Source organism: Crocuta crocuta, unplaced genomic scaffold (assembly GCF_008692635.1).
Source record: "Crocuta crocuta isolate KB4526 unplaced genomic scaffold, BGI_CrCroc_1.0 scaffold266, whole genome shotgun sequence".
NCBI lineage: Eukaryota > Metazoa > Chordata > Mammalia > Carnivora > Hyaenidae > Crocuta > Crocuta crocuta.
The window spans coordinates 4,174,284-4,192,495 of NW_027531005.1; the positions used below are offsets into that span (position 1 = coordinate 4,174,284).

At 54.7% G+C, this 18,212-nt stretch overlaps 1 protein-coding gene across 4 annotated transcripts in view; it reads left to right on the forward strand.

Moving 5' to 3' along the window:
* Nucleotides 1–12,913, forward strand: part of PLXNA4 (plexin A4) — a 365,933-nt gene extending 353,020 nt beyond the window's left edge. For all 4 annotated transcript variants that reach the window (XM_077770662.1, XM_077770661.1, XM_077770660.1 and 1 more), the window contains 4 exons: nt 114–283; nt 4,045–4,257; nt 10,589–10,739; nt 12,785–12,913. In XM_077770662.1, the coding sequence (XP_077626788.1) occupies nt 114–283; nt 4,045–4,257; nt 10,589–10,739; nt 12,785–12,880 (630 nt within the window). In that variant the 3' untranslated portion in view covers nt 12,881–12,913. The remainder of the gene's footprint in view (nt 1–113; nt 284–4,044; nt 4,258–10,588; nt 10,740–12,784) is intronic.
* Nucleotides 12,914–18,212: the final 5,299 nt, after the last annotated feature.

Here is an 18,212-nt window from a genome sequence, read left to right on the forward strand (position 1 = left end):
ATGCACGCTGCCCTCCGTTCCCCTCTCCTGGTCTGCTGGGCAGATTTAAATTTAAGCCCGGTGCTGAGAGCTCCCTGGGCGGAGCTGTGTCCTGAACTGGCCCCACTCCACAGGGCACGCTGCAGAAGTTTGTGGATGACCTGTTCGAGACCATCTTCAGCACGGCGCACCGGGGCTCAGCCCTGCCCCTGGCCATCAAGTACATGTTTGACTTCCTGGACGAACAGGCCGACAAACACGGCATCCACGACCCGCATGTCCGCCACACCTGGAAGAGCAACTGGTGAGTGATGCCGTAGCCCTTCTCCCACACCGCCCCTTCCTCCGCAGAGACCCGGAGCAGGCTCCGTGTCTGGGCCTCCCCACCCTCTCCTTCTATGTCCCTGCTGGCTTCCTCTCTCCCTTCCCTCTACCCAAAGCATCCTTGTTTACCATCAATCGATCAAGCAGGTAGCAGACACTTATTGAACCAAATAATCGAGCAAAGGTTAACATGCCAAATGTTGCTACCAGGTCCCTGTCACATCCAGAGTGTGCCCGACACTGTGTGCCTGACGCTGAGCACGCAGACACCATCAGGCACGGCCGCTGCCCTCGCTGGGCTGACAGGTGTGCCTAAGAGACAGGCAGGTGGCTGTTTGGACAAAGAGGCCGAAGATGCATGTATGCAACCAATTCTAGAGCCAGCACCTGACAGGGCTCCTCAAGCACAGTTTGGACCTGAGAGTTGTCTAGGTGAACAAAAGGTATTTCTGTTCTATTTGAGGAGCAAGGCTCTTCCCTTCCGCCAGACTCCCTTTGGGGAAGAGACCTTCCCGTACCTGCTTTGTCTGTCTTCAAGGAAGCAGGATTCTCTGAATCCTGACACCCTAGATGTCCCTGCTGTGGCCCCTCTGTCCTTGAACATATACCCTCCTTTCCCTTCCTGGGAGTATACTCTAGGTTTCCAGCCTCAAGGTCAGACATCAGTATTCAGCGCTCGGTGTGGAACCTTGCACAAAGCTGTGGCTTGATACATATTGATGAAGATGCAGGACCAAGGTGGTGTGTACTCGAGGCCTCTATCTCAGGCCAGGCCGGCTTAGATTTGGTCCCATCAGTTCCAGAATTGCCTCCCTGGGTCTTTTAAACAGTCCCTGTCCCGGGTTGTTCTTCTCCAGAACATTCTTCTAAGGCAGCACAAGCCCGCTGCCCAGCACCTGCAGCCGACGGCAGGGACGGGCCTGGCAGCCAGCCCGGAGCCCCAGAGCAAACACAGATTACGTGGGGACTCAGAAGTGGCACTCAAACCTCCTTTAACGTCATCTGCTCTGGCTTCTCGTCTCTTTCATCTGAAGATTAGCACGCTCTCTGCTGAACCCGGAAATGTGGGCGGGAACAGAGGTTTGGACCATAGCACTAAGGAGTTGGGTTTGCTCCCCCATTGACTCCGGGTGAGAGGAGATCTTGTACTGCCAGGTTCTTGCAACACTTCTGAAATAAGACTCTTAGGATCTGGATTCCTCAGGGACACGGGGTGAAGGCTCTTCCCTGCAGAGGGCCTGCCAGGTCTGGTCCGGGTAAGACTGCTTTGAATTCTGCCCATTTCTTTTAGCCTGGCTCTGCAAAGCCGTTGCATGGGCCCGGTCCCCAACCTACCCCATCTGCTTCCCTCTGCCAGCGAGTCTTCCTACTCACCATGTCCTCTGAACGGTAGCCGACTCAACAACACAAAGACGTTCTCTGCCCAGCCCCGCTCTTGGGCCCGGCTGGGATTCCCAAACACCCCTACATGCCCCTTACCAGCAGACCACCTTGGTTTTCAGCCCATACTTCCTGCTGCGGTAAGCCCCCGACCCTCCTTAATGCCCTTGGCGTGGGCCCGACCTTCCCTCCACACCAGCTCCTCCCAGTGCTATGGCGTCATCGCAGGGACCCCAGGGCGGTCGTCCGCAGTACCCGGCTCGCGTTCTCTCACCCAAGGACACGCGCCCCCTGACCCTGCTCGCTGCTCAGGCAAGAAGCAGTTCATCTGGGAATTACGAGATCTGCATCATGACTCTGAGTTCATTGTCTCTGCATAAAAAAAAGATGACTTCTTCTTTATTCCTGGCCAGAGTTGTAGCTCGCCTTCTCCCCACCCGCTTCTTCCACATTTCCCTACTTTGAAATAAACCTCCTGCTCATTTAGCCTGAGTGGCTGCAATCAACCAGAGATTAGTGCCACCACTAATGTTAATAATATGCTAATATTTCATTAGGCAGGAGCCTCAGTGTGGTGCCCTGGCGCCCCTGTTTGATTTGCCTGTCAGCACAACTGGCGTAAGCAGGGGAAACAACTGTGTAGCAGGTATAGAAACACCCCCCGCCCCAAGCTTTCTTCTGGGTGAGACTCCCAGAAACAGGAAGGTGTGGGCACACCCCGTAGGTGGGGCACCCGGGAATCCTTCACCCGGGGCTCTGAGCCCAGCTGTCATGGTCTGCCCTGGGCAGCTACAATGACCCTGACTTTGAGCGTGTGCTGCAGCTTTCTGTGTCATCCCCTGATCTCCTATTCCATCCTTCCCAGGACGAAACAAGTGCCTCTTCCCGTTGTCAGATCTCAGTGCCGCCCGAGTCCTGTCCTCCACACTTTGTAGGAACGTCATGCTTGTTGATCAGTCGGCAGGCTTGAATCTGAGGTCTTACTGTATTTTAGCATTTAGTACCGTTGTATGGGGACTGGCTACTGGGAGGTACAACACATAGAAATGTATTGTACTCTCTGTATTGAAGTAAGTAATTCTAAGCGTTCAAGTTTCAAGAGGCAGGAACGCTGTAACTATTACCAACAGTGAGAACAGCAACCAAAGCAATAAAACTTCAGGGCAAAAGGCAGGAGGTGAGGAGGTGGGGGACAGAGGGAGGGAAATAAGCGATCCCTTGCCTGGTGCCAACCCGCTTCCTAACTTGCATCTCAGCAGGCTGGATGGAAGCCGCAGAATGCAAGAGCCAGCCGAGTATGGCCAAAGGGGACGCAGGGGGGCGGGGGGCAGGTCTCTCAATATCGCTTTCTGGCAACACAGAGCGTGACTTGCATTTATCAGACCCCATTGCAGTTTTTCTTCTCTTTGTCTTGGTTTAGCTGATTCCTCCCCTGCTTGCTCCAGGCTTCCTCCAGCTAAGGAATACCTCTGTGTCTTTAAAACTCAGACCATCCAGTGTATCTCCCTCTGTGAAGACTTTCTGAACACTTCCCTCTGTGTAGACTCAATGGCACCTCCCTGTGTCCCACGTGAGACCCTGTCTGCCCTTGGGTTCCAGCACTGATAGTTCTCAGAGCACACACTTGGTGGCAGGTCTGACTCCCCCACGAACCCACCAGAATGCTGGCTTCTGGAGGGCAGAGGATGTGTCCCATTCACACCATATCCCCAGTTTGTTAGCATAGTGCCTGGTATGCAGTAGGCACTCAGTGCAAGAAAGAGGGAGGGGAACACAAGGGACAGATGAAGGGCTGTGGATGTGGGTTTCTAAGCATGCTGGCTCAGAGAGGAGAAATCAGTTAGCTACGCTTCAACTGCTCAGCCCCAGTGCCTTCACCGCGCAGGCTCAAGCTGATACCGCCAGGCAGGGAGGAAGGATGTGCCTTCTTCCAGGTCATGCAGTGGATGGCAGAGAACAAGATACAAAACCTGTATTCCAGGCTATTCTGTAAGGTTTGCGGATTCGATGTGCATTATATCCGGTGTAGAGGATAGACAGTGGAATAGAGTCAGAAACTCCACTCTGTAGCACCCAAACTGGCCGCCTCTGAGCCCCAAGCCCTTGTGCCATCAGGGAGGGTTGTAGTGCTGCAGTTGCGGGCTGGGCACCAAGCCCTCTCCAGTGCCTATCGGCATTTTAGCTGTGGGTGGAGCGCTCAGCCTTGCTGATCCTCCGCTTCCTGGCAGGTATGTTAGAGGCATAGGCTTTGCTTAAGAACAGTCGGTTCCCAGCCTTTTCTCTCTCCCCAGAGAACTCTCCGGGCCACGCCACAGCCCCCTGCCCCCTCTTCCTGACCGTCTGCCCCTTCCCTCCACACAGCCTACCCCTGCGGTTTTGGGTCAACATGATCAAGAACCCTCAGTTTGTGTTCGACATCCACAAAAACAGCATCACGGACGCCTGCCTCTCCGTGGTGGCCCAGACCTTCATGGACTCCTGTTCCACGTCAGAGCACCGGCTGGGCAAGGACTCCCCTTCCAACAAGCTGCTCTATGCCAAGGACATCCCCAGCTACAAGAACTGGGTAGAGAGGTGAGTGCTGGGTCTGGGAGCCAACGCAGGACCGCTTGCAGGTGACTGCCCTTGAGTAGGGGCCCCGTCCCCTCCAAAATGGGCTGGTGCGTGCTTACAGACAGGCTTCACAGAGCCTGATGCTGCAGTCTGTAATACCCACATCCCCACGTCCCCGTTGGTATTGTCAGCTGGGACCCTGGGGAACCTGGCCGGAAGCAGCCACTGTGCTCTGTTTCCCTGCACGGAGGGCTCCAGATCTCAGTGGCTGAAATGGCTTCAGGTCCAGGAAGGAAATAACAGTTCCTGCTCTAACCCCCACTAAAACAAAACAAACAAACGCTCAAGGAACCAAATAACATCCAGTCCCTGTCTATCCAGTAAGCCTTCCCACCTCCTGTGGGGATGTCATGGTCACTCTGACGCTTCTGACTGCCCCAGACCATTGACTCTCACAAGATGAGCTCTTGATGCCCTGTGCCCGTGGTGCTTTCTCGGCCATTGTAGCCATGACCTTCATCATGGTCTCATGCGGTGGCCTATGACTGGAGGGCCAGCTCTAAGCTGGGGAGCCCCTTCATGCAAAGCTAACTCACGGTAAAGATCATTAGTGGTGTGTCTGGGCCAACCAGCTCCAGCTAGTGAGCACCTGAGCTAGGCAACTAGCCAAAGCTTTCTTTCTTTATTCATCACAGTAGTCCTGGCATTTATTTTCTGTCCATGAAAATGAAGAAATATACATTCAAAAAGGCCAAGATGAGAGGTGTTCCCCAAACTCCACTAAATCCTACTTTTATACTATTAGTGATGCTTCCAGCTGGGGCCTCTGCCAACCTATATGGTGCCTCTGTGTGAATTAAGGAAGGTGCCCTTTCCTGCTGGAGGATGTAACCCCAGACCAGGGTGCATGGTTTGTTGAGTGACGGACTGGATGTCAACCCGAGCACCTTTGTTCAGCGAACAACCTGCACAACTCCACAGGGCAGTCCTGATTTTAGAGTCCCTTTTCTCTTTTTGCCATGAAGCTCAGATTCGGTGCCTTTTTAAGAGTGAAAGATGCCAGAAACTGTTCTTGACTTAGTGACTGAAGACAAAATGAACAGTATCATTTCCCCCATGGGGAAGAGGCAGTCTCCATCTCCATGCTTGAAAATTGCCTTCCCTTGTAACGAGGGACTAACTAAGAGAGTGTAGAGTCCTGGCCACCTCAGTAGCATGGTTCCGCTAAACAGCACTGAATTTTGTTTTTCCTCTCCCCTCTGTTTTTTGATACCCTCCCCACCCCTTCCTGCTGAGGCACGTGGTGGGCAGCAGTCTTGGCCATCAGAGAGCGAGGGGCCCCCTTGTCCTTGTATCTGATTAAGTCTGATCACCAGGAGAGGCTCTCACCTCCCTCCACATAGACGGTGGCTCAGTCTTCTGACAATAGAGCTGCTGGGAACAAGCCCTCCCGTGTGGTCACCGGCTCGTCAGCAAAGATAGAGAGGAGAAAGGCCGTAGCCAGGCTCTGGCTCTCCCAGCGCGGGTCCCACGGCACTGCACTGGGACCTCAGGCAGGGAGCCAGGAAGCAGGGCTGTGGAGGGCTGGGGGCGTTGATGAAACACCTGCAGAGAGGACCCTCCTCGGCACACGGCTAGCTAGTCAGAGGTGAGAATAACGCCTGCGCGGAGCTAACGGGTCTTCCCTCCGCCTGGTGCGAAATGACATTTGTGCCACGCAGCTGCTGCGGGTCACGAGTAACCCTGGTCCATTTGGTTATTTTTAGGAGTGGCTCGATGGTTTCCATTTCTTATCCCGCCAGTTTCTTAGCAACCAGTGGTACTCTAGGGAGACTCCTCTCTCACTCGCTTGAGATCCCACCCAAACCCTTTCTCCTCTCCTTCTGGGATGAGGGACAGAGACAGAGGGGCTGGGAGACACAGCGTGAGCAGGTCCGGAGGTCAAGTCTAGACTGCTTCTTCACTAGGTGAGGGATGGAAGGAGTCCACCGTCACTCCCTCGGAGGCTGGCCTCTGAGCTTGTCTGCCTGCTGGAGGTGAAGTCGAGCAAGACAGAACTCGCTCAGGGTGCACAGCAAGCCTGGTCTCCCACCTCTGCCCACCACCGGCACTGGCAGCGTGTGGTTCAGAAGAACGACGGTAGAGCCCAACCTCTCATGGCTGGCGCTTACCCACAATGCTAGTGGCTGGCAGCCCCCACTGCACGCTCCCAGTCTTTGCTGCGTCTGTCCAAGTATGCGGGTTTTTGCTTATGGCCACATCTAGGGGAAGGGCGAAGGTCCTCGTGTTCCCCGGTAGCGATCAACCACTACATTCCTCTTACAGAATCACCATAACAGTGTGTCATGGCCAGTTATAGTTCCTATTTCATTAGCAATAGCAGTAAAAATTTTCATGTCAGGTGGCGATTTCCTCTCCTCTTAAATTGGAAGAGCCTCAAGGTTATTCCTGTGGCCTCGTTAGCCTTTCTCACCTGCCCTCAAGGCTTTGGCGGTAGGGCTGAGTGGAGCGGAATCGCAGCTGACCCGCTCAGAACCGGACTGGGGTGTGCCACACATTTCAATGCCATCTGTCACATGTGTCACAGTATGAAAGAGGTTAAGGATTTTGAATATTTAAAAATGCCTCTCAGGAAGCCATCCATTCAAAATGTAAAACGGTGACAGTGCACCCTGGGAGCAATACTGGAGGTGAAGTATAGACATTTCATTAACTTATTCATCAATCCATGGGTCCAACATTTATGGTCTCCATCAGGAGTGTATGGGGCACTCAGGATATATTACACTTGGTCCTTCCCTTGTGGCTTTCGTGGTCAAGGAGGACGCACAGACAGGCCCTCGGCCAATCCCATCGAGCTGTGATCGTGCTGCGGGGGAGGGAGAGCCTGATTCTGCTGGGCCTGGAGAGGTCAGTGAGGGGTTCTCAGAGATGAAGATCTCTGTGCGGGGCCTTCAGGCTCTAAATGTTTCTCATGTCTACAACTTCATCCTTGAGGTGTTTGGAGGGATGATAAAACTGTTCTTCTAAGAGTTCAGGGCATTAGAGACCGCCTTCTTGATCACTGGTGCCATCCTAAAGGCAGCGATGAGACACACCATCGCTCACTGGGCCCGTCCCCTAGAAGCCCACAGATGTGGACCAGTATGGACTGGCTGACAGCGAGACATGTGGCATTCCAGGGCTCTACCCTTTACAGCAGCTCCCCGATGCCCCACAAGGGTACTGGCATCCCATCTGGTCCAAACAAACTCAGCAAAGAAAGCCGAGTAGGGCCCGTGGTGGCACCCAGACCTCATCAGCAGGCCTGGCGTTGGCCAGATGGGGGAGGGGGGGTGGTCCTGGGGGACCTTCAGAGCGTCAGTCCCTTTTGAAGGGGCTCACCTGTAGGCAGAAATCCCATGGGAGGAAGTTCAAGTACAGGAGCCCAGGCTGACCTTCCCCTTCCGCACTGCACAGCCTGCTGATAAGAATACCTGTTTGAAGCTCATTAATGGGGCATAATTGCATTCTTTAGAATCAATAAGCCTTCTCAGTGGCGGAGCCCAGCACAAAGGCCAGCCCAGCAGGAGCTGAGAAGGAAGCAATTGCCCACACAGCTGGGGAATCCAGGGCAAGGTCATTATCCGGCTCAAGGGGTGCTGGCAAGGCCAGGGGGAGAGGTGGGGTGCAGCCCTGGAGGGAAGTGAAGAGAGATCAAGGCAGCGTCAGCATGCCTTGTTGTGTGGATGGGCCCAGCTAGCAAGGTTGGGGTCAAGACCCAGGCAGAGTGTTAGCCGGACCCCAAACCCCACACTCATCTGGGAAATTGAACTGTCCATGGCCACTCAGCTCAGCTATTCAGTGCTTGCTGAAGATGAGGGCACGTGGTTGGTCCATTCATGGACTAGCATGTGGCCACAGATGTGCACGGGTCCCATCCAGCGCCCTCTGCACGTAAGCAACAGAGGAGAGGCTGGGCTGCTCTGTGAGGGCATGACCTCACTGTTAGAACAAGGCAAAGCACGTCCAGGTGGCCCACCACCCATTTCTTCAGGAGAGAAGGCTGGAGCCCCCGCCCTCTCCCCACTCCACTCCCCACCCCTCCCTCTCACTTTTTCTCACACGCAGACACATTTCCAAATAATCTCTTTGGAGAAATAGACTGGGCTTCTGGCACACACCAAGGCGAGCCACGTGAAAGGGACAGAGTGCTGGGCGTCTGCTGTTTCCGGTGGAGACTGTGGTGAGGCATCTCAGGGTGCAGGATTCGGGGTGCAGGGTGAGAAGTTTCACAGGCAGCTACCAGAAATAGCAGGAGTCTTTGCTTCTGATGACAGCTCTGTCCTGTTGGCGAGGACCTGTCAGTCTCTCTGACCATCTAGGGGTGTGACCGAGTGTAACTGTCAGGGGGAAGCTCTGGCCCCAGGCATGTTAGCAGACGGGCCTGGTCGCTGGCTGCGGAGAAGCCAGGCAGGTCGTCTGCTTGTGGTTTCCACCAAAATGACCTGATGGCCTAGCCCCTGACCCCCCACACACATGTCGCTTGGCCAGCGTGAGACAGTGGGCACACACCTCCTTGGGAGGGGCAAGACAGTAGGCACACACCTCCTTGGGCTGAAACCCCTAGGTCTCTGGCATAAAATGGAACATTGGCATTCATGGCTTTCCAGAAGTGCCAATGAATCGAGTCTCTCCCTGGAACGTTTATACCTGGAATGTCATTAAAGCACCCAGAACCCTGAGGATATTTAGGGGTAGATTGCAGGTCTGGAAGAGAGAGGGGGTTCTTCTGGGATGGAGTGAAGGAACCAAACTGCCCCAGGACAGGGAACAGGGGGCTCTGAACATAAGAAGGGCAGGGGGTGGAGGACCCCACCCTGGACGAAGGTTGTGAAGGATGAAGTCCAGGTGAGGCTGAGGGCAGAACGGCCTCACCTGAGGCCGACCGCAGGCTCCTCCGAGAAGGGCCATTCCATTACGCTCTTGTCCCCAGGCCCAGACCTCCCGCCAAAATGCAATCAGCTCCACAAAGCAGTTGGCAAGTGTGTCTGTGTGTGGCCAGCTTTCTGAGGTCAGAGGAGGCTCCTTCCGACCAGCTCCTTCCCTTGCCGGTTGCTCTCTGATTGCATCTCCCTCCCTCCGTCTCCCTTGGAAGGTTTCCAGAATAAATGGCAGGTCTGCGGTCACAGCAAGGCTGTGGCGTGGGGCAGGGCGGCCATCACAGCCCTTGCTGGCCCAGGAATGCAAACTGAACTGTCATTGCACTGCAAGCCTTCGAGTGTGATGGCTTGAGTAACACAAGAGTGCCATGTCTGCTGGCCTGGATTGGGGGTGGTGGAGGGCTGGGGATGGCAGAGGACCTATGGATTCCTGGTCGGTGCACCGAGGGACTCGAGCCAAGGTGAGACTGTACGAGAGAGCTCCTGAGGATGCTCCTCCACTTGCCCGACTTCCGGGATTGCCCTGAGCCTGTCACTGGCACCTGCACTCACACAGGTGTGCCAGCGCCTCCCTCGCCTCAGCCTGGTCCCTGCCCCCCTGATGGTCCCACCAACCTCCTGTGTTCTAGATGCTCAAGCTTGCTTTCCCAGCTCCAAAGCCATAAGCATTCAGCTGCAGGCCAGGCTGGGATGACCAGGACTCCCAGGTGCTCCCCCACTGCCCTGAAGCCTCCCTGCTTTTGTAGGCCCACATAAAGGGCCGGCACCTGGAGAGCGGGTCATGGCTGTCTTTGGGGGGGTGGGGCACCGGGGCCCTTCAGTTCCTCATTATGAAGCTGCACCACTCCCCTCTGGCGGAGGAGTTGGGGTTTGCTGCATAAAATGTCAAACTGCAGAAATTAAAAATGTAAATGCTGGCGTCTAATTAACAAGTTGACAGCAGTGCACAGCTGCAGGTGACAGTGACTGATTGCCTTCTGCCAGCCTCTCTCCCCAAGCAGCCCTCCGCCCCGCCCTTCTCCCGGGTAACTCCCCAGAGAGGGGAGGGCATCGAGGCAGAGCAACTGCTTGGAAGGGCCTTTGGGCACTGCGGAGGGCGGCCCTGGCATCTGCGGGAGGAGGACAGGACACAAGAGACACGCTGGACCACGCTTTGGTGGCTGGGAGGCCGATGCGGGAGACAGCTCCTCCGTAGTCCGGCTCCCACCCCGGTTCACCCTCTGACCACATCTGGGCCACATCCCTTCCCTCTGCACCCCCTGCATTCAGAGCTGTAGGGGGCTCTCTGGGGCCAGCCCCTGAAGCCCACCATGGTCCCCAGGGGATCATGCACAGGCATCCACTGGCCCCAGTGCTGCGAGTTTCCATCTGCCCTCTACTCTCCTATGCACGGCTGGAGCTCCTCATTTCCCCTCTCCCTCCCCGGACAGGTATTACTCGGACATCGGGAAGATGCCGGCCATCAGCGACCAGGACATGAATGCATACCTGGCCGAGCAGTCCCGGATGCACATGAATGAGTTCAACGCCATGAGCGCACTCTCGGAGATCTTCTCCTACGTGGGCAAGTACAGTGAGGAGGTAAGCCCACCCCACCCCGTGCCCACTGGGAAGGATGGGGTGGAGATGGAAAAGTCCCCGCCTGTGGCAGCCACTAGACCACTAGGCCACTGAGGGCCTGAACTCCAGACCACAGTCTACCTCCGCTGGGGAAGCTGTCTGTCACCTTGGACTTGGCGGGCTCTGTGCCACAGACTGGGGTTGAAGAAATGCTCCGTTCTGTAAATTCTGCATTAATCCCTGTTCTTAGATATTTAGATAAAGTGTCTGTTTCTTTCCTTTTCTTTTCTTTTGAAAATTCTTATTTCTCCCCTGCCTGTCCCTCTCTTTTGTTTTTCCCTTTTCTCTTTTGGGTCTAATTCTCTTTAAACAAGCAGTTGCCCACTCTCGTGGCTGGCTGAATGGTGTGGTGTGGTGGGACACGATGGGACAGGAGAGAGCAGAACAGAACAGAACGGGATCTGTTTTACTTGCTGTGTTCCCCGGGTGGAAAACGTCACCTGGGGTCACTGCCACTGCAGACACTGCCTTCTTCCTGGCCAGTACAGAGGTGCTTCCAGATTTCTTAGTCATTCAGGCTTAGCCCAAGTGGGTTCAGAATCCAGGCTCCCTCTGTCTGAGCGGCAGCATAACCACCTTCTCCCTGAGTGGAAGGTAGTAACAGGAGCTAAAGCCAGTGCCCCCAGTTCTTGCCTCCTCTCTACCTCGTCCCTGAGAGAGGTCTAGGAACCGCAGGCTAAGGAGCGAGCCCGAGCAGACCACGAGCAGCATAGTGCTGTCAACGCCAAGTGCAGGAGAAGCCAGCTGTGAGTCGCTTAGGGGAGGGACCGAGATGCCAGACTGCAGGTCATTGCTGGTCGGGGGCAAAGTTTTCACCTGTCCGTGGCCACATGAGAGAAGGAAGGGCGATGTGGAGTGCGCTAGGGTGGGGGTGCAATTGCCTCATTTTGGAAGGACTGCCCTTTAGGCTACAAGGACACTTGTCTGCTCATGGTGTGAAAATGTCCCGTCCTCGTGAAATGCTGGTGCCAGTAACAAGCAGTTCTTGGCCAGCTTAGAAGTTGGCAATTCCATCCTCATCTCCTCAATTAAAATTGCATTCAATGGGCCAAGTAATCCAGGGCTCTGGGAGGCTCCCCTCAAGCCTGCGGCCTCTTCCGCCTCCCTGCCCCTCAGCCCCAGCACACGCATGCCTGTTTGTCTCATGCACCCCTTGTGGAGTAGACTTCGTGGGAAGGGCACACTCCCGTGTGTTCTGTGACTTTGTCCTCTGCACTGGAGCAGCCCACGGAGGGACCAGTAGCTCCCCCATTTTACAGATGAGGCAATAAGGGTTCAGAGATGTGACATGTCTTAGCCCAGATCACCTCGCTGGAAACCGGCAGACCTGTTACTCAATCCCATATCCCCTGAGTCTGAGTCATATTCTAACACATTTCCCATCACGCTCCACAGTCGCTTGCCATCATTGCCCTCAACCAACCATCTGATCTCAGAAAAGGCTCTGGCAGATTCTATCATGAGTGCTGATGACCAAGAAAGCTTGAGATAGGGCTCTTCAAAGGATAGTTGCTTGTTAATGGACAAGTAAAGCCAAATGACTTCCTAAATGTGGGACCTGGGGCCTCGGGGAGCTGATGGGGAAGATACTCCTTTTTTTGGATGACAAGTGGGATTTCTTAGTATCTGTGAAATCACATTCCCTAGAGACACAGGGCACCAAGCTTTACATGGGAGTGGGACTATCTGCTTGTCACCCTACAGGTAACTGGCGCATCTTTGTGCAGGCGTCTCCTGCCCACTGTCAGCTGTCTTACGTGGACACTAAAATGCACACATTTATTTAGACATGCTGATGTACGTGCTGACACCCAGTGTCCACTGACACAGGGGTACCCACATGCTGCACCCCACTCCCGAGTGAGCCAGGCTGCCTGCCGACCCAGCAACTTCCTGTGTGCATGTGTGTGTGCACGTGGCTCGCCAAGCCTGACCGCCCTGGCCCCCTAAGAACACGAACATGTGTGCACAAACTCGTAACTGCCCTGTTCTTGGCCCTTCAACAGATCCTCGGACCTCTGGACCATGACGACCAGTGTGGAAAGCAGAAACTGGCCTACAAACTAGAACAAGTCATAACCCTCATGAGCTTAGACAGCTGAGAACCGTCCTTCCAGGGCCCCTGGGGGGAGGGACACACCAAGCCGTGCCTCAGTCTAGATTATCATCTTTACCAAGTGCAAGTTCCGACTGGCATCAGCAGCATCCCCTGAGCAGCGCTGTCTCTCTCTGCCTCTTTCTGTCTCTCCCTTCTCCCTGCATCCCTTCTCTCAGTTGCTCTGCCAACACGATCGAACCAAGCCACCGCCCCTCAGTTAGTCCAGCATGGCCAGGCTCATGCGAGGGACCCAGCCAGAAGATATCAGAGGGGCTCTCTCTACCAGGTGAGCCCAGGCATCAGCAGCGGGGCCCAAAGGATGGAGGAGGAGCCACGGAGAGAGGCTATCCGTCCCTGGGCTGCCACTCCACTCACACAGTGGGTCGGACTTTGGTCTAGGGGAAGAGGCAGTGAGCTCAGTATTATCTTCACTGGGAAGACATCACCTGGCTCTCTCCCTTGTCACAGTCCATCTCCAGGGGGACCGTCAGTGTGTGGCTCTGTTGCAACTGTGAGAAAGGCCATGGCTCCTGCCTGGCCAGAGAGTGAGGAGTTCGGAGGTGCTTTTCAGGCTGCCTCTTACTTGTGTTGGTGTCCAGAGGCCTCCTTGTCCCCTTGCAGTCTTCCTGGAGCCCTTCCAAGGGCTTCTAGGGACCTGCCTGGCCCATCTCCTCCCCTGCCTGTGGAAAGCCAGACAGGAGAAATAGCAGTTACCTTCCACCATGGAGACTCTCCAGACCTTCTCGTCTGGCTCAAAGGGGCAGAAACAACGTGGAGGGGGAGAAAGGGAAAGAGAGTTGCATCCACCCTGGAAGCAGAATTTGTTGTTTTCCATTCACCTCCAAATGCAAATGCAACACGCCCATGGTCATGGGTCTAATCCATTGCCAGATCTTCGATGCTGTCCAGAGAAAGCACCTGCATCCTCCTTGGTTGGCGCTCATCAAGGATCAATGTAAAATGCAGAGTACATCCAGGAGATTCTACCTCCAGCTGCCTTTGTGGCTCCATCCTCACCACCCTTCCTGAGAACTCTAGAGAATGCTGGGGCAGAGAGTGAGCCCCCATCCCCCTGCAGAGCCTGGTGCCATTGCTATGCAGACGGCCTTGTCACTCCACTGTCCAGACCTCCTTGGCAATGACTCCTTCAACATCCGCTGTCTCCTTAGTCACTGCCCTTCCTCACCTCCTCCCCAGTCATTATGGAAAGAACCACGCTCAAGCACAGCCTCGTGGAGACAAACCAAAATGCCAGCCAAACCCCGCCCCTAGCTTGCCATGTCCAGGAGGAACCAAGGACTCCAGCTGAAGGACGTGGCCAGCAATGACAGAAGAGACACACAGTGGACCTCAGCCCTCGCATCTGTTTCTCCATCTGTCCCTCCATCTCTGGATGGATTTCAGCTTGTCGGGCAAGCATGTGTTGAGACATGGGTGAGCAGGGGCTGTGGTAAGAGACGGTCTAACAGAGGATCATGGAAACCTTAAAGGGACCTTAGATGCCATCTGACCCAGTTTCTCACCATCAACAAGAATCGCTCCTGGTAGCCCTGGTGGCTAATTGTACACCAGTGTGGGAGACGAGGAGAAGCATTGTCTACGGTGTGGTTACGGGCGAGGATCCCAGTCTTGCCTTCACTCCCCAAGCATCAGACGTCATTCCCTGCAATCCACTCAAAATGGATTTCCCGTTGGAAAGAGGAAGGAGCCACTCTGTTCCCAGCAAAGTCTATGGAGTACCCTGTACTTTTAAGAACGCTAGCCCCTTTGGATGTGAATATGTGTGCATGTGTGAGTGTGCGTGTGTGCGTGTGCATGCGCGCGTGTGCGTATCTGCCCCAGGAGCAGGCAGAGAGCTCAGAAGGATTTCTTATCCTATGTAGGGGACTCTGATGTGTTACCCTTCTCCACTCTTGCTTATTCATTCTGCAGCTTCAGGATATTTCAACGCTAGCTTTCAATGCTGAGTGCTGGTGGGTGGAAGCACAGCCACCTGTCTGTAGGAAATCAGGGTGGTCACTGGCCGAAGGAGGCCTAGACTTGACTGGAGGCTGGCTGGAGGTGACCCACAGCAGGGCATTATGTGGCGTCAAGGGGGACAAAAAACCAAAGGTTTGGCAAATGAAGTGCCAGGTGAGAAGCATGGGCTTTCTACCCTTGACCATTTTATTTCCTCCCAAGGAGCCACGGGCCCCGGCCAGAAAGCAGGCGTGCGGGAGGCGGGAAGAAGAGGCTCCACAGCCGCTGAGATGTTATTTGCACACGTGAGGGGTTGGGGAGGTGAGAGACACAAACATATTTAACAGATTTGCTGAATGGAAGCTGAGTGTATGTGTGAGCGCATGTATGAGTGAGTGTGTTTGATTTGTTTTTTAAGTTTTGCACAGTTAGAAAGGGGAAAAAATGAACAGGCAGACAAGAAAACTATTATCATGGTTCTGCGGAAGCTTTTATTTTTTACCGGATTATTATTATTGTTGTTATTGTTCCTTTGTCGGTACAGAACCCCCCTCCCCTGGCCCCCGCCGCCATGTTTTGTCATAAGAGAAACCCCTCAGAGAAACCTCAGTGTCAGGAAGAAGGGGGAAAGGACAGTCTCCTGGCTCTCCTCCTTTCTCCTCAGAGAGGGTTTTGGGGGAAATTTTAGTTTGTTGGTGGGGGGAGGGTAGGGGTCGCTGCTGGTGTTTTGTTTGCCGAAACCTCTGCAGCCTGCTCAGGCTGGAGAAGTGGGATAGACTCACCCAGAGCTGCAACCTTTCTTACCCACAAAAATTCTCTTTCCTTTCGCTGTTTGTTCGTTTTCTGTTTCTTCCATTTGGATTCGTGGTGTACGTGTGGTATGTTTCAAAGTATAGACAAGGCAGCACTGTCAAAGAGCTGTCCTTGCCTCCCCATGTTCTTTCCAGAGCTCCCCGTGGGCTTCCCAATCTCCTCCTGGCAGGCCACAGACCCCAAGTCTGTCCAGGGGGTACATGCGGGCCAGCACATCACAGAGAGGGGAGCTGGGCAGACTGGTCCAGTGGAAGGGAGCTCCCCTCAAGGGCCCCCCCACCATGACAGTGAATTTCCAGGGTCATAACTCTGTTTAAGGTGGAATCTTTATCTAACTCCTTGAGTCCCGGGCAGAGAAGAAGGGAGACAAGGCCCATCTCCTCTCACCTCCCCCTTCAACCATCTCCTGCACCCTCCACCCCTTGAGACCGCCAGGGTCAAGACGGTGCCGGGAGCTCCCACAGCCGGGATAACTGACGTGGGTTAGGTGGGGATTTTGAATGTAGGAGGGAGATGGGCTGAAGGCTGGTAGTGGTACGAGGTGGGGAGCTTGGTGGGGTCCCGAATTGAAAAGGATGGATGGAAAGAATCTGGGAAAGACAGCTGCAGGCACGTCATTCTTCTCGGGGGGCATGAGTCTCCCCACGTGGGGGCTTCGCCATTCTTTGTCCTTCCATGTAAGGACATCTCTCGGTAACTGTAGATGGTACCACTAAGTGAAGTTGGCTATTGTGTCAGTTAATTCCTCAGGAAAACATTTTTTCTTGCCTTCTTTCAATGTGGTCTGAATTTAGGGACTGAGGACAACCTGAGTGTTCATAGGCAAAGTAGGCTCACGCCCCCAGAGCACCATGCACACCCGGGGTCAGCCCTAGAGCCTCCCTCTTATGAGCCGGTGAGCCGATGGGTCAGGCCTGAGGTGCTCGAGCAGGGCTATGGTCAGAGAGAGGAGTCATTTTCAGTAATCCTAAAGCGAAGCAGACGGCCCAGGGCTGTGCCAGGCAGAAGCGGCAGTCCCCAACAGGTAAGGTCGCTGACCTTGTCCGCTCAGGCCCAGGCCCCACCCGCTCAGCCCTGGGCAAGGTTTAGGTACTGTCCTAGCACCCCCACATCCCCCTGCCCGAGGTTCTCGTGCTCATGTGTCCCTTGCACGCCTGGCTTCTGAGGGTGTCCCTCCACCGCCGAGGGGAGTGTGCCCCCCCACCCCTCACCTGCAGCCTCTGCCCCAAGGCCATGTATCCAGTCTTACCGGCAGCCTCTGACCTCACAGCCCGGCCCCCTCTCCCTCCCCCACACACAGCCCTGGGCCCCTCCCACCCTCCTGACACTGCCTCCCTGAGTAGTTGGGGGTCTGTCCCTGGGGATCCCCCATCAGAGAAGCCACAAGCAATGATTTCCCAAGCGCCCTCCAGTCCAAGAGGCAAGTCCTGCTGATGTTTCCAGAACCCTAAACAACCTCTCACTTTGACCTAAAGGCAAAGCCCTGTTTTCCATCTGTGTCCTTTCTTAGGAATCAGGGGACACTTCCTATGGCTTCATAGGATGTGAAGTCAAGTACTTAACCTAGCGAAGGTTAAGGTTAATTATTCTTCATCAAGAACCAACTTTCCCACCTCTCAGAGAGCAAGGAGGGAGGGGAAGAGGCTGGGAGGCCCAGAGACACCCCTTCCGTGGCCCTTCCAGGAATGGGCCACCCCAACAGGCAGTCCAGCGGGAGGCCGAAAGGCATTCCTGGGAAGGAATAACCTGCAGCCACCAGAGTTCCCAAGGGAAGACCTGCCCCAGGCGGACCCTGGCTCCTCCATGGCCTTTCTCCTTGCTCCAAGTTCACGTCAAAGCCCTCCCGGCAGCCCCGCTGCCTCCGGTCAGCTCCCAGGGCAGGTGGCTGAGGGCCCTAGACCCCTCAGCCCCTCCTTTTTTCCTTATTCTGTATGTTGGCTGTTTATCTGGGGTTTGAGGTACTTTTTGTCTGTATATGTTAAGCGTTTGAGATTAAGGAGAGAGCCCAAATTGCAGGAGGGAAGAAACAAGCCTCTTTACCTGTGACTTGCAGGGATGAGGAGAGCCACGGGGCTGGGGGTGGGGAGGGGCTCCCCTCACCGCTGTTGTTAGAAAGTGGGTCTGAATAGTTCCCAGATGTGGGCATGCCACGCCTGGGGAAGCGGTTTCCATGGCTGCTGATACCCTTGGTGCTCCCCCTGCACCTCCGAGAGCTGGGGCCCGCGGTGACCCCCACCCCGCTCCCCCTCCTGCCACCTCACCCCCACAGGTGAGCCTATACAGAGCGGGAAGCCGAGGTAGGGCCACAGGTGACTGGAGAGGCAGCTCCAGAGAGAGGCTGGGACACCATGAGCCTCTGAGAGTGGGGGGCCCTCGGCTGGAAAACTTATAAAGACCGTTCTTCCCAGTTAGAAAGGAGTCTCTGTAGTAAAAGTTTGAGACTTTCAAGAGAGACCTTTTTTTTAAACTATAAATCTTTGCTCCCCAATAAAATTGTAGGTTTTTTTTTTTGTTTTTTTTTTTTTTTTTTTTTTTTTTTGTGGTTGTTTTTTTTTTTTTAAATT